Source organism: Equus caballus, chromosome 3 (genome assembly GCF_041296265.1).
Source record: "Equus caballus isolate H_3958 breed thoroughbred chromosome 3, TB-T2T, whole genome shotgun sequence".
In the NCBI taxonomy this organism is placed as follows: Eukaryota; Metazoa; Chordata; class Mammalia; order Perissodactyla; family Equidae; genus Equus; species Equus caballus.
The window spans coordinates 5,156,402-5,178,391 of NC_091686.1; the positions used below are offsets into that span (position 1 = coordinate 5,156,402).

A 21,990-nucleotide genomic window follows, 5' to 3' on the forward strand; every position below is an offset into this window, starting at 1 on the left:
CTGTGCTCTAAGGAGCCACGGGCCTCAAGGGCGGAGGCAAGTATCGACAGAGAGAGAGATGAATGGGGCTCTGGGCTCCCGACCGCCATCATTCCCCTTTAAGGAAAGCAACTCCTTTTCATTTGTGTTAGAAATCGAGATTCTTCATAACATTTCATTAGAAAAAAAAGGGAGGGGGGTTCTTCTGCAGGGGGGACAGACTGCAAACCAGGCCTGAAGAATGCTGGTGGTGGGGCCAGGGCCCTGCCAAAACTTAGAGCCATCCACGTAGTTTTCAGATCCAAAAAATGTGGGTCCCATCTTTCTCATCTCCCACAAGACAATACACCAAGGACCTCTAAACTATTTTCAAGTAACCTCTGAACCACATAATCGATGCATCAAAATCTGCTAACACTTCCCATCGTCCAGTTATCTGATGATAACTTCCTATGTGTGAGGATTACAGTATAGGAAGATTAATGGTGAAAACGTCTCTTTAGAGATTCCAGTTCCTTTAGGGCCACCAATTACTAACAACTGCCTTGGGGAACTTGGGATCCTGAGCTGCTCCAATCATTTTCCGTAAGAAAGGTAACTTTAAAGGAAGTCTCCTTGATTTTAGGATTCCCACTTCAAAAGAGAATGGTGTCAGCTCAGTTTCAAAGTATTTATCGAGCACCTCCTATGGGTCAGGCCAGAGAAGCCAACATACCAACGCTCATAACTTTGAAAACTAGAAAATTATCAGGCGATTCTTTTCAACATTACTCTAATTAAACATAATTTAGAATGGACTAATACATTTACTATGACAAAGTGTAGGCAAGAATAATTTATATATACTCCTTCAAAACAGCTCACAATTTTTCCCAGCATGATAAGGAAATGTGTAACCGTGGACAACATAGCCCTAAGAAATTTAATGCATTTTTGTAAATTATTACTTCTCACTTATTAAATTTCAGCCTTGAAAGATTTACCAATGATCGCTAAAAGGCAAAGCAACTAGTGGGTTAGGAGAGATGGCCACTAGCGTACCTCACAGTAAGAGCTGAACACTGGCAGCGTCTTCAGCTCCTTTCATAATCACATTTTATGTGTAGAGTTCACTTGTATCATTTCCTAAGTTGCTCATCATTTGGGAACAACCCAGTCTCTCTTCTTGGTCTCACTCTGTCCTCTGATGTTATTAGATAAGAGTTTCTCAACCCCGGCAAGACTGACATTTTGGTCTGGATAATTCTTTCTTGGGGGAGGGGCATCTCGGATCTCTACCCACTAGATTCCAGGAGCCTCCCCACCCCCACCAGGAGGGTGGCAACCAATGTCATTTGGTGACAACGGAAATGTCTCCAGACGGTGGCATAAGTCCCGTGGGAGGCCAACTCCCCCTCATTTGAGAACTACTTTATTAGATAAGTATGGAAATCATCTTCTTGGGGCAGTGGGGAAGGAGAAGGGCGTGTCCAAATCCTATATCCTGTTCGTAAAAACAGAAGATGTAGATAAATAAGATTCAAATTGTGATAAATACTTTGAAGAAAATAAGTAGGTTATACAGAAAAAAAAAAGTATTGTGCGGAGGGCAGCTAAGTCTGATTAGGTCAGTAGGAAAGGCCTCTCGGAGATGAGATCTGAGCTGAGACCTAAAGGATGAGGAGGAGCCAACCAGGAAATGAGGAGAAAGCATGTTCCAGGCAGAGGGAACAGCATGTGCAAAGTCTGAGGTGGGAGAGAGCTTGGCATGCTTGAGAAATGACAAAGAGGCCGGGACAGAAGGTAGCAGGGCAGGCAAGGTGAAGAGTGAAATGCAACGGGATTGGAGAGATGGGAATGGGCCAGATCAGGCACAACAGAGAAATCAGGGGATGCTTCCCTGAGGAGGTGACCCATTGAGCTGAAGTATAAAGGGGGAGTAGAAGTTAACTGAGCCAGAAAAGAGGGAGGAGCCTCCCAGACAGCGAAGAGCAAGTGCAAAGGCCCAGGGCATGAGAAAGCACATCATGGGTAAGTAAAGGAGAGGCCAGTGTTCCTGGGCTAGGACAAGCAAGGCTGGCTCTGAAGCCGGCGAGGCCAGGAATGGCCATAAAGTGACAGGTCTTGTGATCCGTCCTGGGAAGTCTGGATTTTATTCACAGAGTAGAAGGACGCCATCAAAAGTTTAAAGGCTTGGTATCTATCTAGTCGGGTTATTCATTGCAATAAATACGACCCGATCATGCCTCATGGGCAACCCGTCTAAATCAACTGTGGACAATTTGATTTTGTTTAAACACAAACATACAGTTGAACACCTCAACCTAGGTTTTGAAGACTACTCAAGGATTAATCTTTGCATCAGAGAAGGTCAAGCAGAATGGGCAGGCCACGGACTTCACGAAACATTCTAAGAGGAAGTGCATCGCCTCCTATTTGCCCATAAGTACAATTCGACAAAGCCCTGCTGGCTGAGGCCTCGATGGCTTGTGCATGTCTTGGGGGCGGGGGGGCGGGGGGGGGGTGCTCAGCTGAGGCTTGCTTCTCTCTCCACCTGATGAAAGAGCCTCTTTGTCTTTTTTTAAACAGGAAACCAAGGAATGGATATTTCTGGTAGCAGTCCCTTGCCTGAAACCCAGTCTATTACTAAACATTAATCATTTGAATGCACTGTTAAAATCCAAATAATTTTATATTAAAAAGGAAATTTTAGATCACTAGCAGAAATGAAAAACCGGGATCACCTGTGATCAGTGGAATGTCAAATAAATACAAAGAAAAGAAAAGAACATCTTTACAGTCAGTCTAAACATGGGGGCCTGTCTAAGGCTCTGGGTTAGAGTTCTGCTTTCTCTTATTTAAAAAGGATGAAAGAGAGGTGTAAAAGTCTTATTAGCCCCAAACTGAGACCTTCTCCATGACTGAAGCCTGAAAGAGAACTGAAAGGTGAAAAACATCTTGACTGTGTAAATCACTATGTTATGATCACACCTCATCCAGACTTCAGAGAAGATATGTGGGGTTCTGGGGCCCCGGGGAGGGGACTGGGTAGACTTCGACGTTCTTCCTTAGCCCAGAAAACTCTACCTCCCCTACGCAGTTAAATCTTTTCACTCATTCTTTCAGGCCTCTCGAGCAAGGACCAGCTTCCCCATGACGTCATGGAGGTGTGAGCCCCCTTCCCCCGGGCCCTGGCGTGCATCTGTGCAGGGCACACTCAGGGGTACAGAATTACATGTCCTCCTGTCTTGTGCTTTGGTTTCTCTTGCAAATGTTAAGATATAAACTTTCAAACTGATTTTTTACTTTAAACATCACACATTATTATGCCTATTTTTACTCATTACAATGGTGCTTACTTCCATCTGGGTTTATCATAAAGGATTTAAAAAAAATGTAATATGCAAATGTGTTAAATGCACCTTTCCTCCACATTTACAAATAAATATTCTCTGTAACGATCCAATGTTAGGTTTTCATAATAGAGGATAACATCTAATTAAGAAGCAAACAACCCAAATGTATTAGAGAGTGTGACTAAATGCATTTTTACTGTGCCAGTTTTTTAATCAATATTTCTTGAGAAATGGAGTAATTAAGCAATTATCACTAATAAAAATTGCTTCATATTAATAAATATCAGAGAACTGCAAACATGAAATTCAAGTCAGTAATTTTATGCTCAATTATTTAGTTGTGTCCTATAGCAATGTTAAAATTTGATTTCCAAATTAATAACGATCAATCAATAGTTACGCATAGCTAGGATCTTCTTAACCCCAACAGAACCTGAAACAGACATAGTTATGCGAAATGCATACCAATGATAATTACAGACCTAGCTACCACAAACTTTAACTTCATCAAAATATCTTCCACTGAAATAGATAATTTTTACTTAATAACTACTCTCAGAGTTATAATCAAACATACCTACACATGAACGTTTTGTGAAAAACAGTCTTCCCAAAAGTTAATTAATAGTTTCTTAGCAAAATAAAATTACGAGTTTATCATAAAACACTTAACGGTATTTCACTCATAAACACTGTAACTCCTTTGTTTTGCCAGGGAGTCAGCTCTGTGCTTATTTTATTCAGTCCTAAATTAAAATTTTGAAGAGGCATTCCATTTTTACAGCTGTTTATACTTTAAACCCCTTCCCTTCCTTTTTAATTTAGTAGTCAAGGTACATTCTTAATAACAAATAAATATTCTTTCATTCTCATTTCACTCATTCATATATTCAACAAATAAAATATTTATTGAGAGCCCAGTGTATTCCAGCCCAGACACTGTTCCAGGCAGCAAATGAGACAGGCGAGGGGAGAAGACAGGCCGTAAACATGCCAAGGAGATCACGTCAAAGGGAGACAAGAGCTGTGAACAAAAGAAAATGGGGCAATGACACAGAGAGTGCCTCTCATCCCTCTAAAAGGGGTCTGAGCCGCCATGCCAGTTCCATTCAGGAACCTGAGTGATGTCAAATGTGTCTCTGCTGCCCCACTGGGAAGATCCAGCGTGACTACAGAAGAGTAGATGACTATGGATTATATATGTTAGAAACACGGCACAGGGAAATAAATCACAGCGTAACTTTCTAATAACACTTCTCCTTGAATGTTATAAATCAAGCAAGTAATCACGTGTCGCACTTCACAAGAGCTAATCGCGTTTAGCAGAAGTTTGCAACACGTTCCCGCTTTGGTAGAAAACTCTAAAGTTAATTCAGCCTTAAAGACAACACTCATCTGTTCAGGGTCAGTAGGTATTTACAGGCCAAGACTAAAGAATATTTATTTTAAGCTGTGTATGGTACAAGGCTATTTGCTTTACAAAGAAAGGCAACTTGTAAAAATGTCTGTGGCCTGGGCATCTGGGCCCCCAATTGTCAGGTATATAGTAACAGCCAAATTAAAGTTGACTTTTGACGAAAAGCATCTTTAAAGCAGTAATCAGAATCTGAATTTTTTTTATTACATGGAAGAGATACCGGCAAGCAAGAAAATTGTATAAATAGCATAATCAGCCTCTAATTATTAGGAACAATCTGTAGCACTTACTAGGTCCTCAGTAAATATTTGCTGAAGCTTATTATAGTTTCAATTTTATAATTCGGGCTTGGAACAGATAAGATAGGTCCTATTCCACTCCAAGTGAGTTTTTTGCTTACATAAGTTGTGACTTTTCTATTGTTAATTTACAATAAAAATATTTTTTGACCAAAAAATAAACATCACTGAAGTAATCATTCAATTTGTATGAGAAATTCTTGGTCCCCCAATGGCTAAATGGTACTCATCCTGTGGAACCCAGCTCTGCAGCATCTATTGACAATGGCAATGAACATGTTCATAACAATAATCAGGGCTTGTTTTAATAGAACGTTCCACGCATTAAACACATTAATGACCCATGAAATAACTGTTTTATCTGTAACACATTAAGCATCATTGCTAAAACAATGTATTAATTGAAAGTCTGCTATTTCTCTTAATGTAAGATTTTTGAAAGTATAAAAATGGCATGAAAATCATTTTGTCAAAACAAAAATAATTCTACTTCAAACTTAGAGCCATACTAAATGACTGTATGAAAAATAAAAACTTCTAAAGTAAACCTGGTTATTTGAGATGTGTTATTTTGATCTATTCCCATTTTTCTGATCAAAATTGGTATCTGTCTGGATTATGACTTAAGAGTCTTACGAATATTTTAAAACCTTATAATTTTCTTCTCTATGTGCCTATCTTCTATAGAGCTTTCTCTTTCCTTAACAGGTACAGAGACTACCATACTCAAATATACCTCCCTCACTTCCAACTTTTCAATTTTCTAACGCTATGTTTGATATTCCCAGAGCACCAGTGTAGCATTTTCTATACCTAGGTGCTATCACAATTAAATGCAAGGCATGATCAAAACAGCACATGTCAGTCCTCTAAACATGAAATATAATGTATGAAGAAAAAGTAAGTGAATTATCAGTGTGTTTATAAAGTCTCTTTTGGGGGGCACACAAAATATCAGACTAGAGACAATTATTTTACTGTCTGTTTCTTGGATATCAAAGAGAATTTTGAAATTCATCAAAGCTAACCTTCTGTTATGTACAACAGGCTAAGCTGAAAAGAATGTTAACAAGTTCAATTTTCATTCAATCAGCACTACTGCTCTCTGAAATGTTTCATTGCAGGAAAGAAATAAAAATAATCTATATGGTAATTATGAGGATGAATCCCCCAGTAACTTTCAGCTACATGAAAGGTCAGTTCTATTCAAGATATTTTATCAGTCCCCTGCACATACTCCTGTCCTGTCATTTTAAATCTGAACAGCATTTTATTTTCCCATTTACAGCTACCTGCAGAATTAAGTACTTAAGCCAAATAAGAAAAAAAAAAGAAATGTTGAATGCTGGCAAAGGCTATAATAGCATAGAGATAAATCGTTCAGCTGCTCTCTCTCAAGCCTCTGGGGCTGCAGATTTTTCTTCTCCTGGTGCACTGTGGGTATTCAAAACTTGTTCAACATGATTTCATTTCATTTCAGGCACTGCCTGAGAAAACTAAATTACAGAATCAATCATACAGAAGGTCAGAGTGAGACTTCATTACAAGTATTGCATGCTTGCATGAATATCTTTCATTTATGACTGACCCAATATGTCACAATAGCTGTCTAGTAAAAATAATCCACTTTCTGAAATTGATGTACTACTGATGTCAATGCTACTCAGCAGGCTGGGTAGATTATAGAGAGGTGTTAAAAAAAAAAAACCTTTCAGAGCGCACATTGTAGATTTTTAGAATTGCAATCTTTTGTAGATTAAAATAATTTCCAGATGATCATGTGAATTGACAAAAATGCTTAGAGGTAAAGAATTTTTAACCCAAACAAAACACACTGTTGATTTCTACTTGCCAACCACATCCTGTTTTAAAATATACGTATCCACAGCAAGCAAATCAAGGTTGTTCTTTGAAGTCACAAATGCATCGACTTTCAATTTTTCAACAATTTGCTTTTGAATACCAGGGCATTATTTGCATATTTTGAAATGTGCATGCTAATCATTGGACTCTTTTTAATCCCCCCTTTTTGTTCCCGCTTTCTGTTTTTAAATATAATGGCATAAATTTAAGGAAGATAAACATGTTGTGTTTGTTGCCAACAAAAAATGCAGCTAATCAGTAATGTGACAAACTGTCACTCTTTCTAAAGGAAAACCCATGGAGCTCTGAAGAAAAGCTGGTTCGATACAACATAACAGGCTGGCTTTTCTTCTTAGATGATAGTCTTAATTCACCATGGCAATTCTTAACAGACAGCCATATTCATTTGGATAATAAAACTTCTTACTTGCATAAGGTATGAAATAGCCAATGCACACTGGGAAGCCGAATGCATGATGTATAAAGTATTATTTATTATTTTTCTGGTGACCTTCCTAAGGGAAATCTCCAAGGAGCTGCTGTGGAGCATTACGATGGAGCCAGCCAACTCGGTACCCGGAGGGAGATTTAGAAGAACCTTGACATAACCTATTTTTAACCATGCCTCTGGCGATTCTGAATTCAAGTTTATAGGTGAACATGTCAGGTAGTACATAGAACAAAGCCAACGACACATTGTATTCATCATAATTCTGTCCTAGTACATTTTATTTTTTCCAACATTTGTGATTTAAAATCCCATGACATTTCTTCAAGGTGAAATTCTACTAGAATTTTCAACAAGATTAGTTTGTTTCAAGCCAAAATAAATATCATTCAGATTCAGCAAAACTTCAGAAAGGCACCAATAAATGTCATGAGGTCCATGTAAACACCATGACAACAGCATGCACTTAGCTAGAGTACTTATACTTTTAAAAATCAATGAAATAATTCAACTGCTTTAGTGATTAGCAATACATTACAAAAGAAGCATTAAAAATTGAGTCGTCTCTCCCAACGCCAGTCCGTGAAAGCATTGTTCTTTAAGTGTATATGAATATCATAATTATTTTATGATTCCATCTTTAGTTCTTTCCAATATAGTAAATTCAATTGACCATGAAATGAAATTTCATAGTCAAAATGCCTCCTTTACACTTTTTTATAGCAGCAATAACAGTTTTATAGCTTTAAGGCAAGGTAATTCATCAGATGTTTAATTTAAAGGCAGATTCTCTTATATTATTAATAAATATTTACCAATTTAATAAAGTACACATTTTAGCATGCATTATATGGTCTTTTAACTATTTCTGCAACTTAAATGATTCTCGCTGAGCATCTATGAATCATGGTGAACCCTGGCAAACTCCCCTGGTGCCTAAACACCCTTTTTATTTTTATTATTTCCCAGGCACAACTTTGCAAGCCTGATTGTAGAGGAACAGAGGACCGAACCCTCCATTCTGGTGTCAAAGGGACAAAAATGTAAGAAAGTCCACAGGAAACAATTATTTGTGGTGGCAAGGAACGTTTATGAATACTTAATGACCATTTCCCGACTGTTCACCACATTCTTTTCTGACAAAAAAGTAAAAATAAAAACCCTGATGTTCAGCTCAAACACAAAAGATCACAGGCAAAGAAAATTATGTTGCCGCAATCCTATTTGGGAAAGTAATCTCATATTTCAGAGAGCACACTGAATCTTTGCACCGCTAATCCACTGCATACTTCGCAATCATCTGTTGTTATCTGGGGAATTAACAATGAAACCAATAAACATCACTGGCATGGTCCTAATGTGCAGAGAAATATGTAAACAAGCAATAGGATTTGTTTTGTGTTATACCAACACATCTGTTTCATTTTATCAGGGTTTAAAAAAAAGGCCCCCTAAACTATTAATCTTGTTTTAAAATATCTGTTTAGTATCTCACCTAGATAGACACAAATGCATTATATATGATGGTGGAAAAAAACAATCCCAGCAGAAGAGTTTAAAATACTTAAGCAGATTTACTCTGGTGATTGCTGACTATAATTGCACACTAAGAAAAATAGAACCAAAATTATTGCATTAGTAATCCTGGCTCTCTAGAGTGCCTTAGTCGATGTTTACAACAATAAATAACACAATTAGGTATATTTCACACAATCACCCACTCTATATTTTCCTCTGCTGGTTATAAGCAATTATTCTTTTTCCCTTTCTCTTTATCACAGTTTGATATTTCATTTGAGGTAGGAGCAAATCATGTATCATAAACATTACGTTATAATCCAACAAATGCAAAAAACCTAGGCACCTGATAAGGGCTTCCATTTCTAAAATCTCTCCTGGCTAACTTTCAACTCAAGCACACCTCTGGTAAGCCAAAGGCAAGGGAAGATTGGCTGCTTCCAAACCAATGAATCAGACTTCTTAAAAATCATTTCAAATCAGAAGGATTTTGTTGGGTCATCCGCTTTCACGTGACTGTCAACCAACTCAATATCCTCTTGTCCAAACCAGGGATTGCTCTGGCACCTGTGTTTAAATGGCGCGAGGAAGAACAATCCACATGTCCACCAGAAGACAGGCAGGAGCATGTTTCAGAATATGGACTCCCAGAGCTTTACCATGAGAAGTGCAAATGATAAAAAAATACTTTCAACAATAAATTTGGTGCCTACCATATGCAACCCGCTGCTATGAAGCACGCCATCTTGTTCCACGAGATTTCTTGAGATTGTAATGGAAGGAAGATCCAGGCTTTGAGGGGGAAACTGGGGTGTGAATTCACTTCCCTGGGAAGGCAACGGGTCGCTGAGGCCTTGAAAGGGTAGAAGCACATCGGGCATGCCCAGGGTGGGGTCCGACTCTGGAGGAGGTGTGATCGGGGGGATTTCGAACTCTTCATCCCCAAGGCTTGGTGTATGGAATGTCTGCTAAAAGGAAACAGAATATAGATATTTTTATAAGCTGTTCCTATATCTTATTTCTCCTTGGAAGGAAAAAAAACATTTTGCATAAAAACACTACATAGCTAGGCCAAATATTTATTTCTCAAATGAAAACATCTTAAACACAGATTTCCACATATAAAGTTTTGCTGATCATTCTGATTAAAGATTTAAGTCTCATTATCATATGGTTTTAATGGAGTATCAGTATTAACAGTTTTTTAATGTGTACTTAATTAGCAACATCTGTCTTTGTTGTTAGTTTGAGCATCAGCAACATTAGATTTGGCGATATAACAAATTGCCACTTTATTGATATGTTAGTGAAACAGCTCAAACCGCTTACATTATCCACATGCTTCATAAAATGCTGATGATTTTGTGGTGCACACACACAACATTAATCCAGAAGTGAACATTACACATATTTACTTTCTGCCACAACGTATAAAACAAGTAATATTAGATTTGTGGTTTGCTTTTTTAATTTCCTTATTGGTATTTCCCAGGTGCAGTGAATGCTTCTATGGAAATTGTTCCTATTTCTAACACAATATTTTATATAAGAATTATATCAGAGCATATATTAAAAGGTTCCAGTGCTTTTATTTAAACTATAAGGAGAGTTATTTTCTTTTATGTGAAGATTTTGATATGTATTTATCAGAACATTTTCTACCAGTCTTTAACTTTGAAAGACGCTATAGAACGAGCATGGAGATATACTGATATCACTGTACTAACTCCATTGACGTTGCTGACTTACTAAGACAAGCGTTATTTCTCAAGACCTAAGTAAATAATGCACTGTTTCTTCCCTGCTACCTAGATTATTACAGATAGTGTTTTAAATAGGACCTTCTGATGTAAATCAGGGCTGCCTTGCTCAACTACACTAACCATCTCTCTTACAGTAGAACTGGGATTTTGTGGGATGGGAAGGCCAAGGTCTAGGATGTTATTGTCGGTGGGGTGAAGACGTTGGGGGGAGCCACTCAGATATTTTTTATTCCTAGCTCAGAGGGTCAAAGTTATAGTTGACTTACTATTAATAGTATTTTTTGAAGAATGAATTGGTGTAAGATAATTTGAATCTGCTATAATCAGTTAAGAGAACTACTTCAGAGCTGAAAATCATCCTCCTTCAAACTATCAATGATGACATAACTTAATAACCACTTGAGAGAAAATACAAACAAACTCAAGGAAAAAAAACCATTTCTTGCATCTAGAACCTGTCAACTGTGATTTGCATCTCACCAGAAATAAAGAGGTCACAAGCCATGGGAGTCTGTGATGGGACAATGGAACATCTTAAGGTTCTTAGGAGATTCAATATATGCAAAACATTACAGCAAAATAACACATTTGAAAGCCAGAATGAAATATTAGATTTTCTGACATGTTTATTCTAACAATGATCCCCCCAAAAGATGTCAGTTTCTTACTGTGACACTCCAAGTTCTGAAACACAAAGGGAAGAATTGGCCATGAACGTGGTTGGCTAATGAACGTAACCCTATGGCTGCATTTGCCGTTACTTTGGCACTAATGTGGTCTAGTAACAGATGCAACTGTAATTTGTGACTCATTTGCTACCCCATTACTGCTTAATGAAATCTAACATATCACATTAACAATACGGATAAACACTCATTCTTGATATGTGGCATTTGGCTGTTTTCATTACCACTGTAATTAACACTTGAAATATTATTTCAATAAATATTTAAAGTACTTTAAAAATGGTCAGGGTAATCATGACACAGACAGAAAACATCAAGCAAATGTGTGAATTTCAAACTCGGAGTATCCTAGTCTCCACAGTGTTAGCCACAAGGCAACAGCCATGTGAAGGGAATTGGTTTCAGGCAGAATTTCGACTCTACAGCATCAAACCTCAAGTCTCCTTGAATTAGTTTGCACTCATTAAAATGTTAAAAAACCAAATAAATTTACTTTTAATGCAGTGATTGGGAAATTAGGCACATGCTATAACGGAGCGCATTAACATTACTTGGGCTTCGTTTTTTGTTCTAGAAAAAGTGTACAGTGAAATCATTACGTAAGATTACCTCTCAAACACTACCATAAAGCATGTCCTATGCTAGGCAGTCAAAATTAAGGAGGTTTTCATTTTTATTTTGCTAAGGAATAGAAAGAGATGTCATACAGAATATGTCCCTACAGTATAATTTGTCAAAAGATAAATTAATTTTAAGTTAGAATTTAGTATCATACGATATCATAACCTAATAAAATACTAGAAAATTATATTATAATATATAACCAAGAAAATGCTAATAAAATCTTAAACCACTTTTAAAGAGAGGTGATATATTAAATATAAAGTTAATTATTCCTTAGAGAAAACAGTAACCAAATCACTGGTTACCTGAGATTATAAAAATAACCATATAAGACATCACCAAAAAAAGAGACTGATTTTTATAACTATGCCATATGACCAAAATCAGATTAATCATTTGGAGTTTATACAATTACTTTTTACAGATATTGACTTTCCAGTGTTTACCTTGAACATGTTAAAGTAGTATGTACATGGTTAAATACCATCTGTACTGAAATGTTCAAAACATTTGTTCCTTTTGATAAAAATGCAAATCTGGAGAACTGTTGTATCAACATATAACAGCCAATGTCTGACACGGTGAATTATCACAGCTGGAATTAAATTGTCTCTGAACAGCTGCTGGCAGTAGAGCTTTCATCAATGTTTGATTCAAATGTAGGGAAAAAAATCCTACAGAATGAAACATCATGTTGTCCTTACAGATGGGGTTTGTGTTCATTATCACAAACAACACAGCAGCCAGTGCCAAACAATATTCCCTTATCTAGGCTGTCTTCTTGGTTAGAGAGATGACGGTCACTGTAAAAATGATTCATCTACGAGTACCCTTAATTCTTGATTCCCCATTTTTTCTAGTAATTTCTCAAAGTTAATTTCTTTCGTACCACTTGCTTCCCCGTACCAAGATCAAGATCATTTACAAAGCCATTATGATTTTCATTCTCTGGGGTCAAGCTAGTTCAGTTTCCTACATTTGAATGTACCTGGAAAATGAAGACCTTTTATTACAGGAACTGCAAGAGGAAATATTCCATTTGGACCAATTTCACTTCTGTTTGTTATTGTTTTAAAATCTTAAATCTCACATAGTCTACCATTTTTAGGAAACCATTTTCTTGATCTAATCAAGATTGAGGTTTTTCTGGAGGGCAGGCCAATAAGACCACACAATAGCCCTAAGTCAGTAAGTAGGGAAAGCAACAAAAACAGCAACAAGAAGATGTCCGTTGCATCTGCACTGGTAAACAGTAAACAAACTCGGAACCCACACGGTGCTGCCTTTAGATGCCTCACCCACTTTTCCCAGCTATGACCAAGTCTTGGAGCATGCCCACTCATTCATTCACTCATTCGTTCAATATTTATTGAGCACACTCTATGTGCCAGGCACTAGACTAGGCTGTGGGGAATCTAACAAAAAACAAAACACTCATTCTGCATCACTCTCACCAAAGACTTAAGAAACTATAAAACTCTTCTGCCACATCGTTTCCCAAACCACGGCAACTTACTGAAATCATCCCCAGACCTATGTAAAGTTAAAATACTTTCTATTAAAAGTCACTCCCATCCTGGGTTCCAAAATAACTACTTATCTGCTTAGATACCAATATAGTTTGGATAGATAGACAGATTTTATATACTTTCTGATACATTTACTTTCATTTGCATATATATTTCTTTTCATCAAGAGATGTGTGTGAATACCTAACATTCGTAACAGCACATGGACAAGTGATAAAGACTTGTCAGGTTATTTTCTTTTCCAATAGGTTTTTCTTGTCTCACCTCCAAAGTCGTTACCTTGTGCCACATAACAGAGAGATAAATTCAATACTTTGCTTTTCCCTTCAAGCCTCTAAATGATCTAAGTAACACACAAAACATGAAGAGACACATGAAGACAGACACCCACCTCACTGGCTGCAAAGAAAGCGTTGTTTGCCTCGGCCATATTCATGTAGTTATTGTTATTTCCAAACTGAAAGAAAGCAGATTGTTTTATGTTAATATGCAGCATAATACAGAATTCTGAAGGTTTACTTAATGCTCGGATGGGATTTGGAAAGAATGCTGGTGTTACGAGATAAAAGGGTGATTTTACTCAGAGCGAATGTGAACTGTGACAGAGCTTTCAAAGCACTATGCTACATACTGTCGGCTGTTTCCCTCAGAAAATAAAGCATGGAGTTAACCTAACTCTATCATTCTCGAAAACAGTGTTCTTTCTCATCAAGACTAATAGCGAAGGCAGACAATTACAAACATGTGGCCAACTGGTCACTAGTTTTTATGAACTGGCATTTGTCAGGTTAGAAGGAAAAGAGTTTCCAAGAAAATCACCTTGACACATTTTTAAAGCATGTTGGGATTTCACAGCTTACTTTTCAAGAACAGATGTCACAAGTGTGGGTAGGTTAAAACGTGAATTTAAGGGAATAGAATTCAATTCCCAGGACTCAAATTCTATTTTCTGGTGAATGGGGTGTGGCGTGAAGATAAATAAATAATAAGACTAAAGAATATTTTAAAAAATCTCCAAACAGAGTTTAAAACCTATCTATATCCATCAGTGCTATTGAAAACAGTGATATTTAATCTCTCAGTGTAACATTAAGTGCAAAGAGGTTTAAAAAATAAGCAGGGTCCTATGAACACAGCAATTTTTATTTAATTCCCTAACACAATAGCCCATTCATACCACCACAAATAAGACTGTATCAGCATTTCAGACATAAGCTCTTTACTTCTAGAGACCTGTTATCAAAATGTAAAACTTGGAGTTTGGCAGAAATGTATTTTCAGGTTCAGATGGTCTAAGTAGGCACGTTTTGTTGCTTTAAACATTCTCTTATCAGTCTGGCAATATGGAAAGGCTCTGTGAGCATAATTATCTGGAGCTATATTATTTTCATGATTTTTAAATGGTAAAAGAATGCTCTTCTTTTTATAAAGTGTATTATTTCCTTCCTTTAATGCATCAAATAACACATAGGTTTGGTCTCCAAAGGGTGAAATGAATATATCCATTCTCTAACATAAATAGAGCTGGTAATTATTTAAAGTAAAAGGCACAATTTTCCCAAGGAGGGGGAGAGAGAGAAAGAGAGAGAGAGAGAGAGAGAGAGATGAAGACAAATACACAGATAAATACAGAGAATAAACATAGACATAAACACACAGATATGGAAGACCCACATAATCCTCCACTCAATAAACCCACAAACACTTATTTCCAAGGGGCTCACAGGCCCCAACTCTGAACCTGTAGGATTCGTGCACAGAGGCGGGACTGATGCGCCACACTTTATCATGTCAGGGATCCGAGAACTAAGCAGGATTGATACTAAAGGCTCTCATGCCTACAGAAGCCCAATCCCACCCTGGAAAGCGACACCTAAATATACGCAGACAATGAGCCCGCAGATTCATTTGGATAAGTATCTTCCTAAGGATTTCTGAAAGATGTATTTGTTAGCACTTAAGAAAGACCTTTATCTGGCTTCTCCAAAGGCATGCGATACCAAAAACACGTGGTGATAGTTTCACAAATGGAGACATCTCCAAACTCATCAAGTTGTATATGTTAATTTTGCACAGTTTTTGTACGTCCATCATACCTCAATAAAGTGGTTTAAAAATAATTTAAAAATTAAAAACACAGGAGCAGGTACACGCACACGCACAGACACTTATTTTCCCCATTTGTCTACAATGTTAAATATATGCAAGAAAAAGTATAGGTTTCTGTCCTGGAATTTTTGATGAATGAATGATCCTAGAATTAAAATCTCAGGCTTCCATTCCGCATGTTCTTTTTGGATGTTGATGAGAACCTGGGTCACCATGCGTGCTCCCGGCACCAACCCCGGCTCCCCAAACGGCCCACAGCCTGCATCACAATTTCAAAGGTACTTAAATGTAGGTTTTGTGGAGGAATTAGAAATCCATTTAAGGCAAACAGCTCATTATCAGAGAGTATTTTTTTTTTAAGATTAAACTCACTTATTATCTAATAGCACCTAAAACAACAAAGAAAAATAAAATGGCTATTAAACTGAGCGCCTAAACAATTCAAAAAACAAATTAAGCTTAGAGTGAAATAAGAACTGGGTTAGAAATCCTCTTCTGAACAGTTAGTATGCGAATGTAATTACTGAAGAAACTACAGCTAATCAGCTGTGAATTGTATCCATTAATTAGTATTTGCCCTGGAGAAATGAGAAGAATCAGTAACCACGCTGGCAGGCGGAGCGCCCAGGAGCCACACGCCGGCCGCGCTGCGTTTAGTCAAGCAGGTGGCTCCAGTGGTCCACGTAATTTGAAAGCTCTCACCTGAAGGACTGAGCTAGAATTACAAAGCACTCCTTGCATATCTTTTGTATCTATATAAGGCCTTAATTAATGGCTTTTAATTTGGAAACACTTGGCGATCAGGCGGGAACAGTTATAAATCATTTCAAATAAAAGCAAAGCTTTCTATTCTGTTTTGGGTAAAATATCTCCTCTACAAAGATGGCTTCAAACGTTGACTTGTTGCAGCCAACTGTCTTTCTCCTGCGCAGGTGGCTGGGCCCCCGGGTTAGAGTGGAAGAGGAGTTAGATAAAATAGAGGACACCCAGTTAAATTTGACTTTCCAGTAAACAACTTTTATTTTTTTTTAGTATAAGTATGTCTCATGTACTCTTTGGGATATACTTATACTAAAAAAGCATTCTTTATTTATCTGTGATTCAAATTTAACTGGGTGTTGAGTATTTATTTGCTAAATCTGGCCACCCTGCTGTGGGTGGCTAACCCGGTCAGGATAAAAAGAACATCACTTTCCATTTGCTTAACCTTATCTAGTAACGCTAGCTTAATTTTATTTGTTTGAAAATGTGACCTATGAATCCTGCTTTACTTGTTTTGCGTAAGAACAGATCTGATTCTGAGAAAAAAAGTGATCCTTTGGGGAAGATCTCTGATATAATGACCTCAGAACAATTAACTTTAAACAAATTGTGTACAATTAAATTTGCTGTATGTTCTAAGAGACAGTGACATTGGTAAACACGTTATATTACCAAAAACTCCCTAGGTCCATGAAGGAAGCAGCCCTAACTATGTTCACCACTCTCTCCCCACGAACCAACAACAATGCCTGGCATATTGTAAGCACTGAAGGGAGGCAGGGAGAAAGGTCGATCACCTTTTAACTTCAGTGTCTCAGAAGCACCCATCCTAACTGGAGTAATTTTCTCACTTACTTTTTTCATGATGATAATGACAGTAACAGCAGTAAGTGTTCACCCAGTGAAGCCCTCTCCATACACTATTTCATTTAACTTTCCAAAGTGGGACTAAATGTAATTTATTTGCTCAACAACCAGTTAGATAAATGTAAGCACTATCCCCATTTTAGGGATGAACAGACTGAGGCTTTGAGGGGTCACGCACTGGCCCCAGGTCACAGATTCAAACCTGGAGGTCTGGCATCCCTCCTGCCTCACCATCTCCATCACCCACATTCCAGCATCCACAAAACCTTGAACATTTCAGTTAGTGATCAATTCAATCTTAAAACTTTATTTTTATTGATCTTACTCAAAGGTAGAATTTCCAAGGGGTTTTAGTCTGGGAAGGTACCTCGGCTAATGAAACTCCTCAAGAAAAGGGTTCCACAGCCCAGTAAGTTTGGGAAAGGCTGCAGACCACTGCCCTCTCTGACGATCACAATGCCCATTATAAAGTTAAAGGCTGTGAGAAGCCCTGCACTTCACTCATTCAGCAAATGTTTGTGTGCCTATGTGCAAGGCACTGTGCGGGGCACTGGAGACAAAATGGTCAACAGGATGACAAGGTTCCTGCTTGAATGGAGTGTATATCTTTCTGTAAATGGGAGACACTAACCCCTCCCCCGCAAATTTGCTGTGGAACACTTGCTTTTGTTTCCCCCACAACACCCTGTAGGAACACACTTTGAAACCTTGTTCCCAACTCTTTATTGACAGTATTCTTTGATTTTCCCTGAATCCTTCTTTATAATATCCAAATTTTGCACCATGGTAAAGTTCATGAATTTTGTGAATCAACTAAATAAGAATTTCTAAATTATGCAGCCTAAATTGCCTTAATTTGTCCCATTTCCAAACTTTCTGGATGGTAACTCTCCATTAATGCTCCTTTGAACACCGCCTCCTCTATAGTTCCTCTATGCGATTTCAAGAGTCAAAACAAAACATTTCAGATAGACTAAGTGAATATCAGCTGAAACAGAGCGTTAACTACTCTGAAGAGCATACAAAAACATTATGAAAGAAACAGGCCAATTCCAACTGTTTCAAAGAGCTTATGTGGTGGGGGAAATGGCCACTGTGAGGCAGGGGCATTTAGGAGGTACGCTGCTGATCGGTCCTTTCCACTTTGATAGGCTCTAATAGATGTGATCCCCAAAGATATAATCCCCAAAGATATAATTATAAAGCAGAACTAAATTACTCTGCGTGTCGAACTTCTGTATCTTAATAATTTCACAAAAGAACATCTTCATTGTACTTAGAGGTAGATTTGCTTTTGCTGCTTGATGAGTAATTATAGCTTTGGCAAATACAATTTATGAAGGACATCAATTAAAAAGGAGCATTGCAGGACTTAAAAAAAAATTTATTAAAGACCATCGTGTTCGTAGCCTGTCTAACCGTGTGAAGTGCCAAAGCAAATTAATGGAGATGGTTAAGTGTAGCTCGCCCGGTGAAAGGCTTGGAAGAAACTGGAACAGCACAGACAATAACCCCATCTGTAATGACAAGACGAATACTTCAGCTTGATGAGTCCACACAACATCGTTTTCACTGAAATTATTTTGACACCCATGTGAAGAATTGTATAGACTTCTAAGAAAGCAGCATTAACTACAGGGTCTCAAACAGCTAAATGGCACAAATTTAATCCTAAAAAAAAAAGATAATCCTTCGAATTCTCTTTTCTTTTTTCCCATTAGATTTGTTAGCAGACACCATCCAATTTGATGCCTCAGTAAGGACATCTGTCAAGTTGCTTACACAAATGAACTGTGCCATCATGGATCAAGTGTGCCAAGCACGGTCACATGATGGAAAAGGCTGCATTGCAAAGTTTACACACTCTCAAAGGCTCTGTTAACCAGTCTGCGGAAAAGAACTTACCGGAGATAATCAAGTTTTAACCATTTTCAGCAGTGGTAATCCATTCCAAGATATAAAGCCCAAAAGAGTGAACACAAGCCCAATATGACAATTGATAAGAATACTGATGATTATCAGGGGTGGATCTGGAGCGCCAGGAAACAAAGAATGACTTAGTGAACAAAGACAGTCTATACCAAAGGTTAGGGGTTTAACAATAGTCTGGAAACAAAAAACTGCAAACAATGGGCTATGAGGTATAATGAGCCCGAGAATATATACACTCACACACACATATACACACTGTTCTGGTCATTATGTATACACTACAATTATATAGAGAATTATGCACGCATGTATAATTATACATATGCACACACATAGATACATGCACACATACATTAATGGGTTCAAATACAAAGCAAGATTTTTTTTAAGAAAATAAAGTTTCAAAAATATTATTTGCCTTCCATATGCTAAAAATTCCTAGATAATTATCTCCTGAGCGCTAGACTCATATATACAGCTGCCTACAGCACTTGTACTTGGATGTCAACAGGCATCTCCATCATTATGAGCAAAACGGAATTCCTCACCTTCTCCCCAAACCTGCTCCACCCACAGCCTTCCCTAGGTCCCTTGATGGGAAAGGGATTCAGTGCTGGTGACTTGAGCCAAAAATTATCCTTGAATCCACTCTTTCTCTCTCCCTTCCCCCATCAGATCATCAAAAGATTGTGCTGGCTCATCTTCCCAATTATTCCCAAAGCTGATCACTTGTCACAACCTACACTAGATTCACGCAGGCTCAAGCCACGCATTCCCTCCTGGATCGTTGCCGCAGCTTCCTGGCAGGTCCCGCTGGCTCTCCCACGCTCCCAACGGTCTCCTCTCAGCACAGAGCCACAGAGATCCTTTGAAAATCTAAGTCAGATCACATCACTCCTCAGAACTTTCCAACGGTTTCCTATTCACTCAGCAAAGAAGCCCAAGACCTTACAGTGGCCCGCGTTTCTTCTTGGACCCTTGGCCAACATTCCCCTCCTGGCTCATCCTCCTCTAGCCCTGCTGGCCTCCTTGCTGTTCCTTCAATACCCCAGACACGGTCTCAGCTCAGGGCCTTTGCACTGGCTGTTCACTCTGCCCCGACTGTCATCCCTCCAAATATCCCCATGGCTTGCTCACTCTCTCTTTTACAGTCTTTTCTCAAATGTCAACTTCTCTCTGACTATCCTATAAAATTTCTTTGCAGCCCTCCTCCAGATCCAGCACTCTCTACCCCTCTTCCCCTACTCAGTTTTTTCCATAACACTTTTCAACTATATTATATAACATAACATAGTTTTTGTCCTTCTCCCCCCACTAAAATGTAAATTTAATGAGGATAAGAATGTGTTGTCTGTTATTTACACTGATGTCCCAGAGCCAAGAAGAGTGTTTGATAAATAGTAGGTGTTCAGTAAACCTCTACTGAATGAATGGATTCCTAGAAGTGAAATGATGGTATGCATAATTGTTCTCCAAGCCAAGCAGGGCACGGTATAAGCACGTGAAGTTCAAGTGAAAAGGAGAAACCAAGCGTCTATCATCATGGGTCCCTCCACAAACCACACCTATGGGCAAAAAGTGGTAACAGGTAGAATTATATAGTCTAATAAAATTAATATTTTAAACACTAGAGCTAATTCACTTGAAAAAAAAATCTTAATTCTAGAAAATGCACTAACCCTTTTATAGAAAAGATATAGAGGCCTACATGGCTGGGGTTGGAGTGTAAGGATGGTGTCTCAAGTGACTGGAAACAAGCTGCAATGAACAACACAGCTTCTGACCTGCAGGCAAAAAGCTGAGAAGAGAACACTAGTCTAACATCAATGGGGCAAGAATTTGAGTATTAAACTTGATGGCTGATTTTTTTTTTAATTTAAAATATTCTGGTTTTTAATATTTTTTCTTTATAGTCTAGGTCAGCGTTCCTCAAAGTGGGCTGCTAGGGACCACAGAATAACCAGATGCCTGTTAAAAACACAGCTTACTGGCCCCAGCCTGGATTCACTGTCTCAGAATCTCTAGGCAATAGGGGCCCTAAAAGTCTCTATTTTTAATCAGCTTCTCAGGAACTCGAAACACAGTAATATTTGAAAACTACTAGCCTCATTCATTTTAGAGTAATGTGGTAGAAATTTCTTTTCTTTTCTTTTTTTAAAGATTTTTTTTTTCCTTTTTCTCCCCAAAGCCCCCCAGTACATAGTTGTATATTCTTTGCTGTGGGTCCTTCTAGTTGTGGCATGTGGGACACCACCTCAGCGTGGTTTGATGAGCAGTGCCACGTCCGCGCCCAGGATCTGAACCAACAAAACCCTGGGCCGCCTGCAGCGGAGCACGCAAACTTAACCACTCGGCCACGGGGCCAGCCCCGGAAATTTCTTTTTATAAGCAAATCTTCCCATACATCTGAGGATGATCTTACTGAAACGCTGATGCAGCACAAGCTGTTTTGTTTGGAGCAACAAAGGTGTAGCTCGAGTATTTACAATCTCTTCTCGCCTTCCTCGCTTATAGGAAAACGCAATCATTTGTGAGGTGACCATCCGCCCCCTCTTCCACCCTCATCACCAGAAGAAGGAACAGGAACATGCTCAGTTGGACCAACTAGGAAATGCAAGCTCCACTGTCAGATCCTCAACGAGTTCTGTGGACCCACACGAGGAACAACAATGCCTAAACATATGGACGCTACCCAAACACGGAGGCCTTTGGATTTTCATGATCTGGACACATTTGAGTCTGTGAATTGCATAACCATCTGGACTAGTTAGAAGTGGCAAGAAAAAAAAACACCCTCTCAAACCCAACTGCACTTGTTTAATATCAGAAAAACAAATATAAGTAGAGGAGAAGATATGA

The 21,990-nt window shown here is 38.3% G+C and overlaps 1 protein-coding gene across 5 annotated transcripts in view; it reads right to left on the reverse strand.

Annotated features, from left to right (window-relative positions):
* TOX3 (TOX high mobility group box family member 3) overlaps nucleotides 1-21,990 on the reverse strand; it is a 102,336-nt gene that overhangs the window by 15,790 nt on the left and 64,556 nt on the right. For 3 of the 5 annotated variants that reach the window (XR_002806128.2, XM_023635223.2, XM_023634764.2), the window contains exons 2-3: nucleotides 13,853-13,918; nucleotides 9,573-9,827 (exon numbers count right to left, since the gene is read on the reverse strand). Coding sequence is in view for 4 of the 5 variants with exons in the window: in XM_023635223.2 (XP_023490991.1) it covers nucleotides 9,573-9,827; nucleotides 13,853-13,918 (321 nt within the window). In the remaining variant the exon portion in view is untranslated. The remainder of the gene's footprint in view (nucleotides 1-9,572; nucleotides 9,828-13,852; nucleotides 13,919-21,990) is intronic. The other 2 variants (XM_023634763.2, XM_023634765.2) reach the window with 1 other exon arrangement.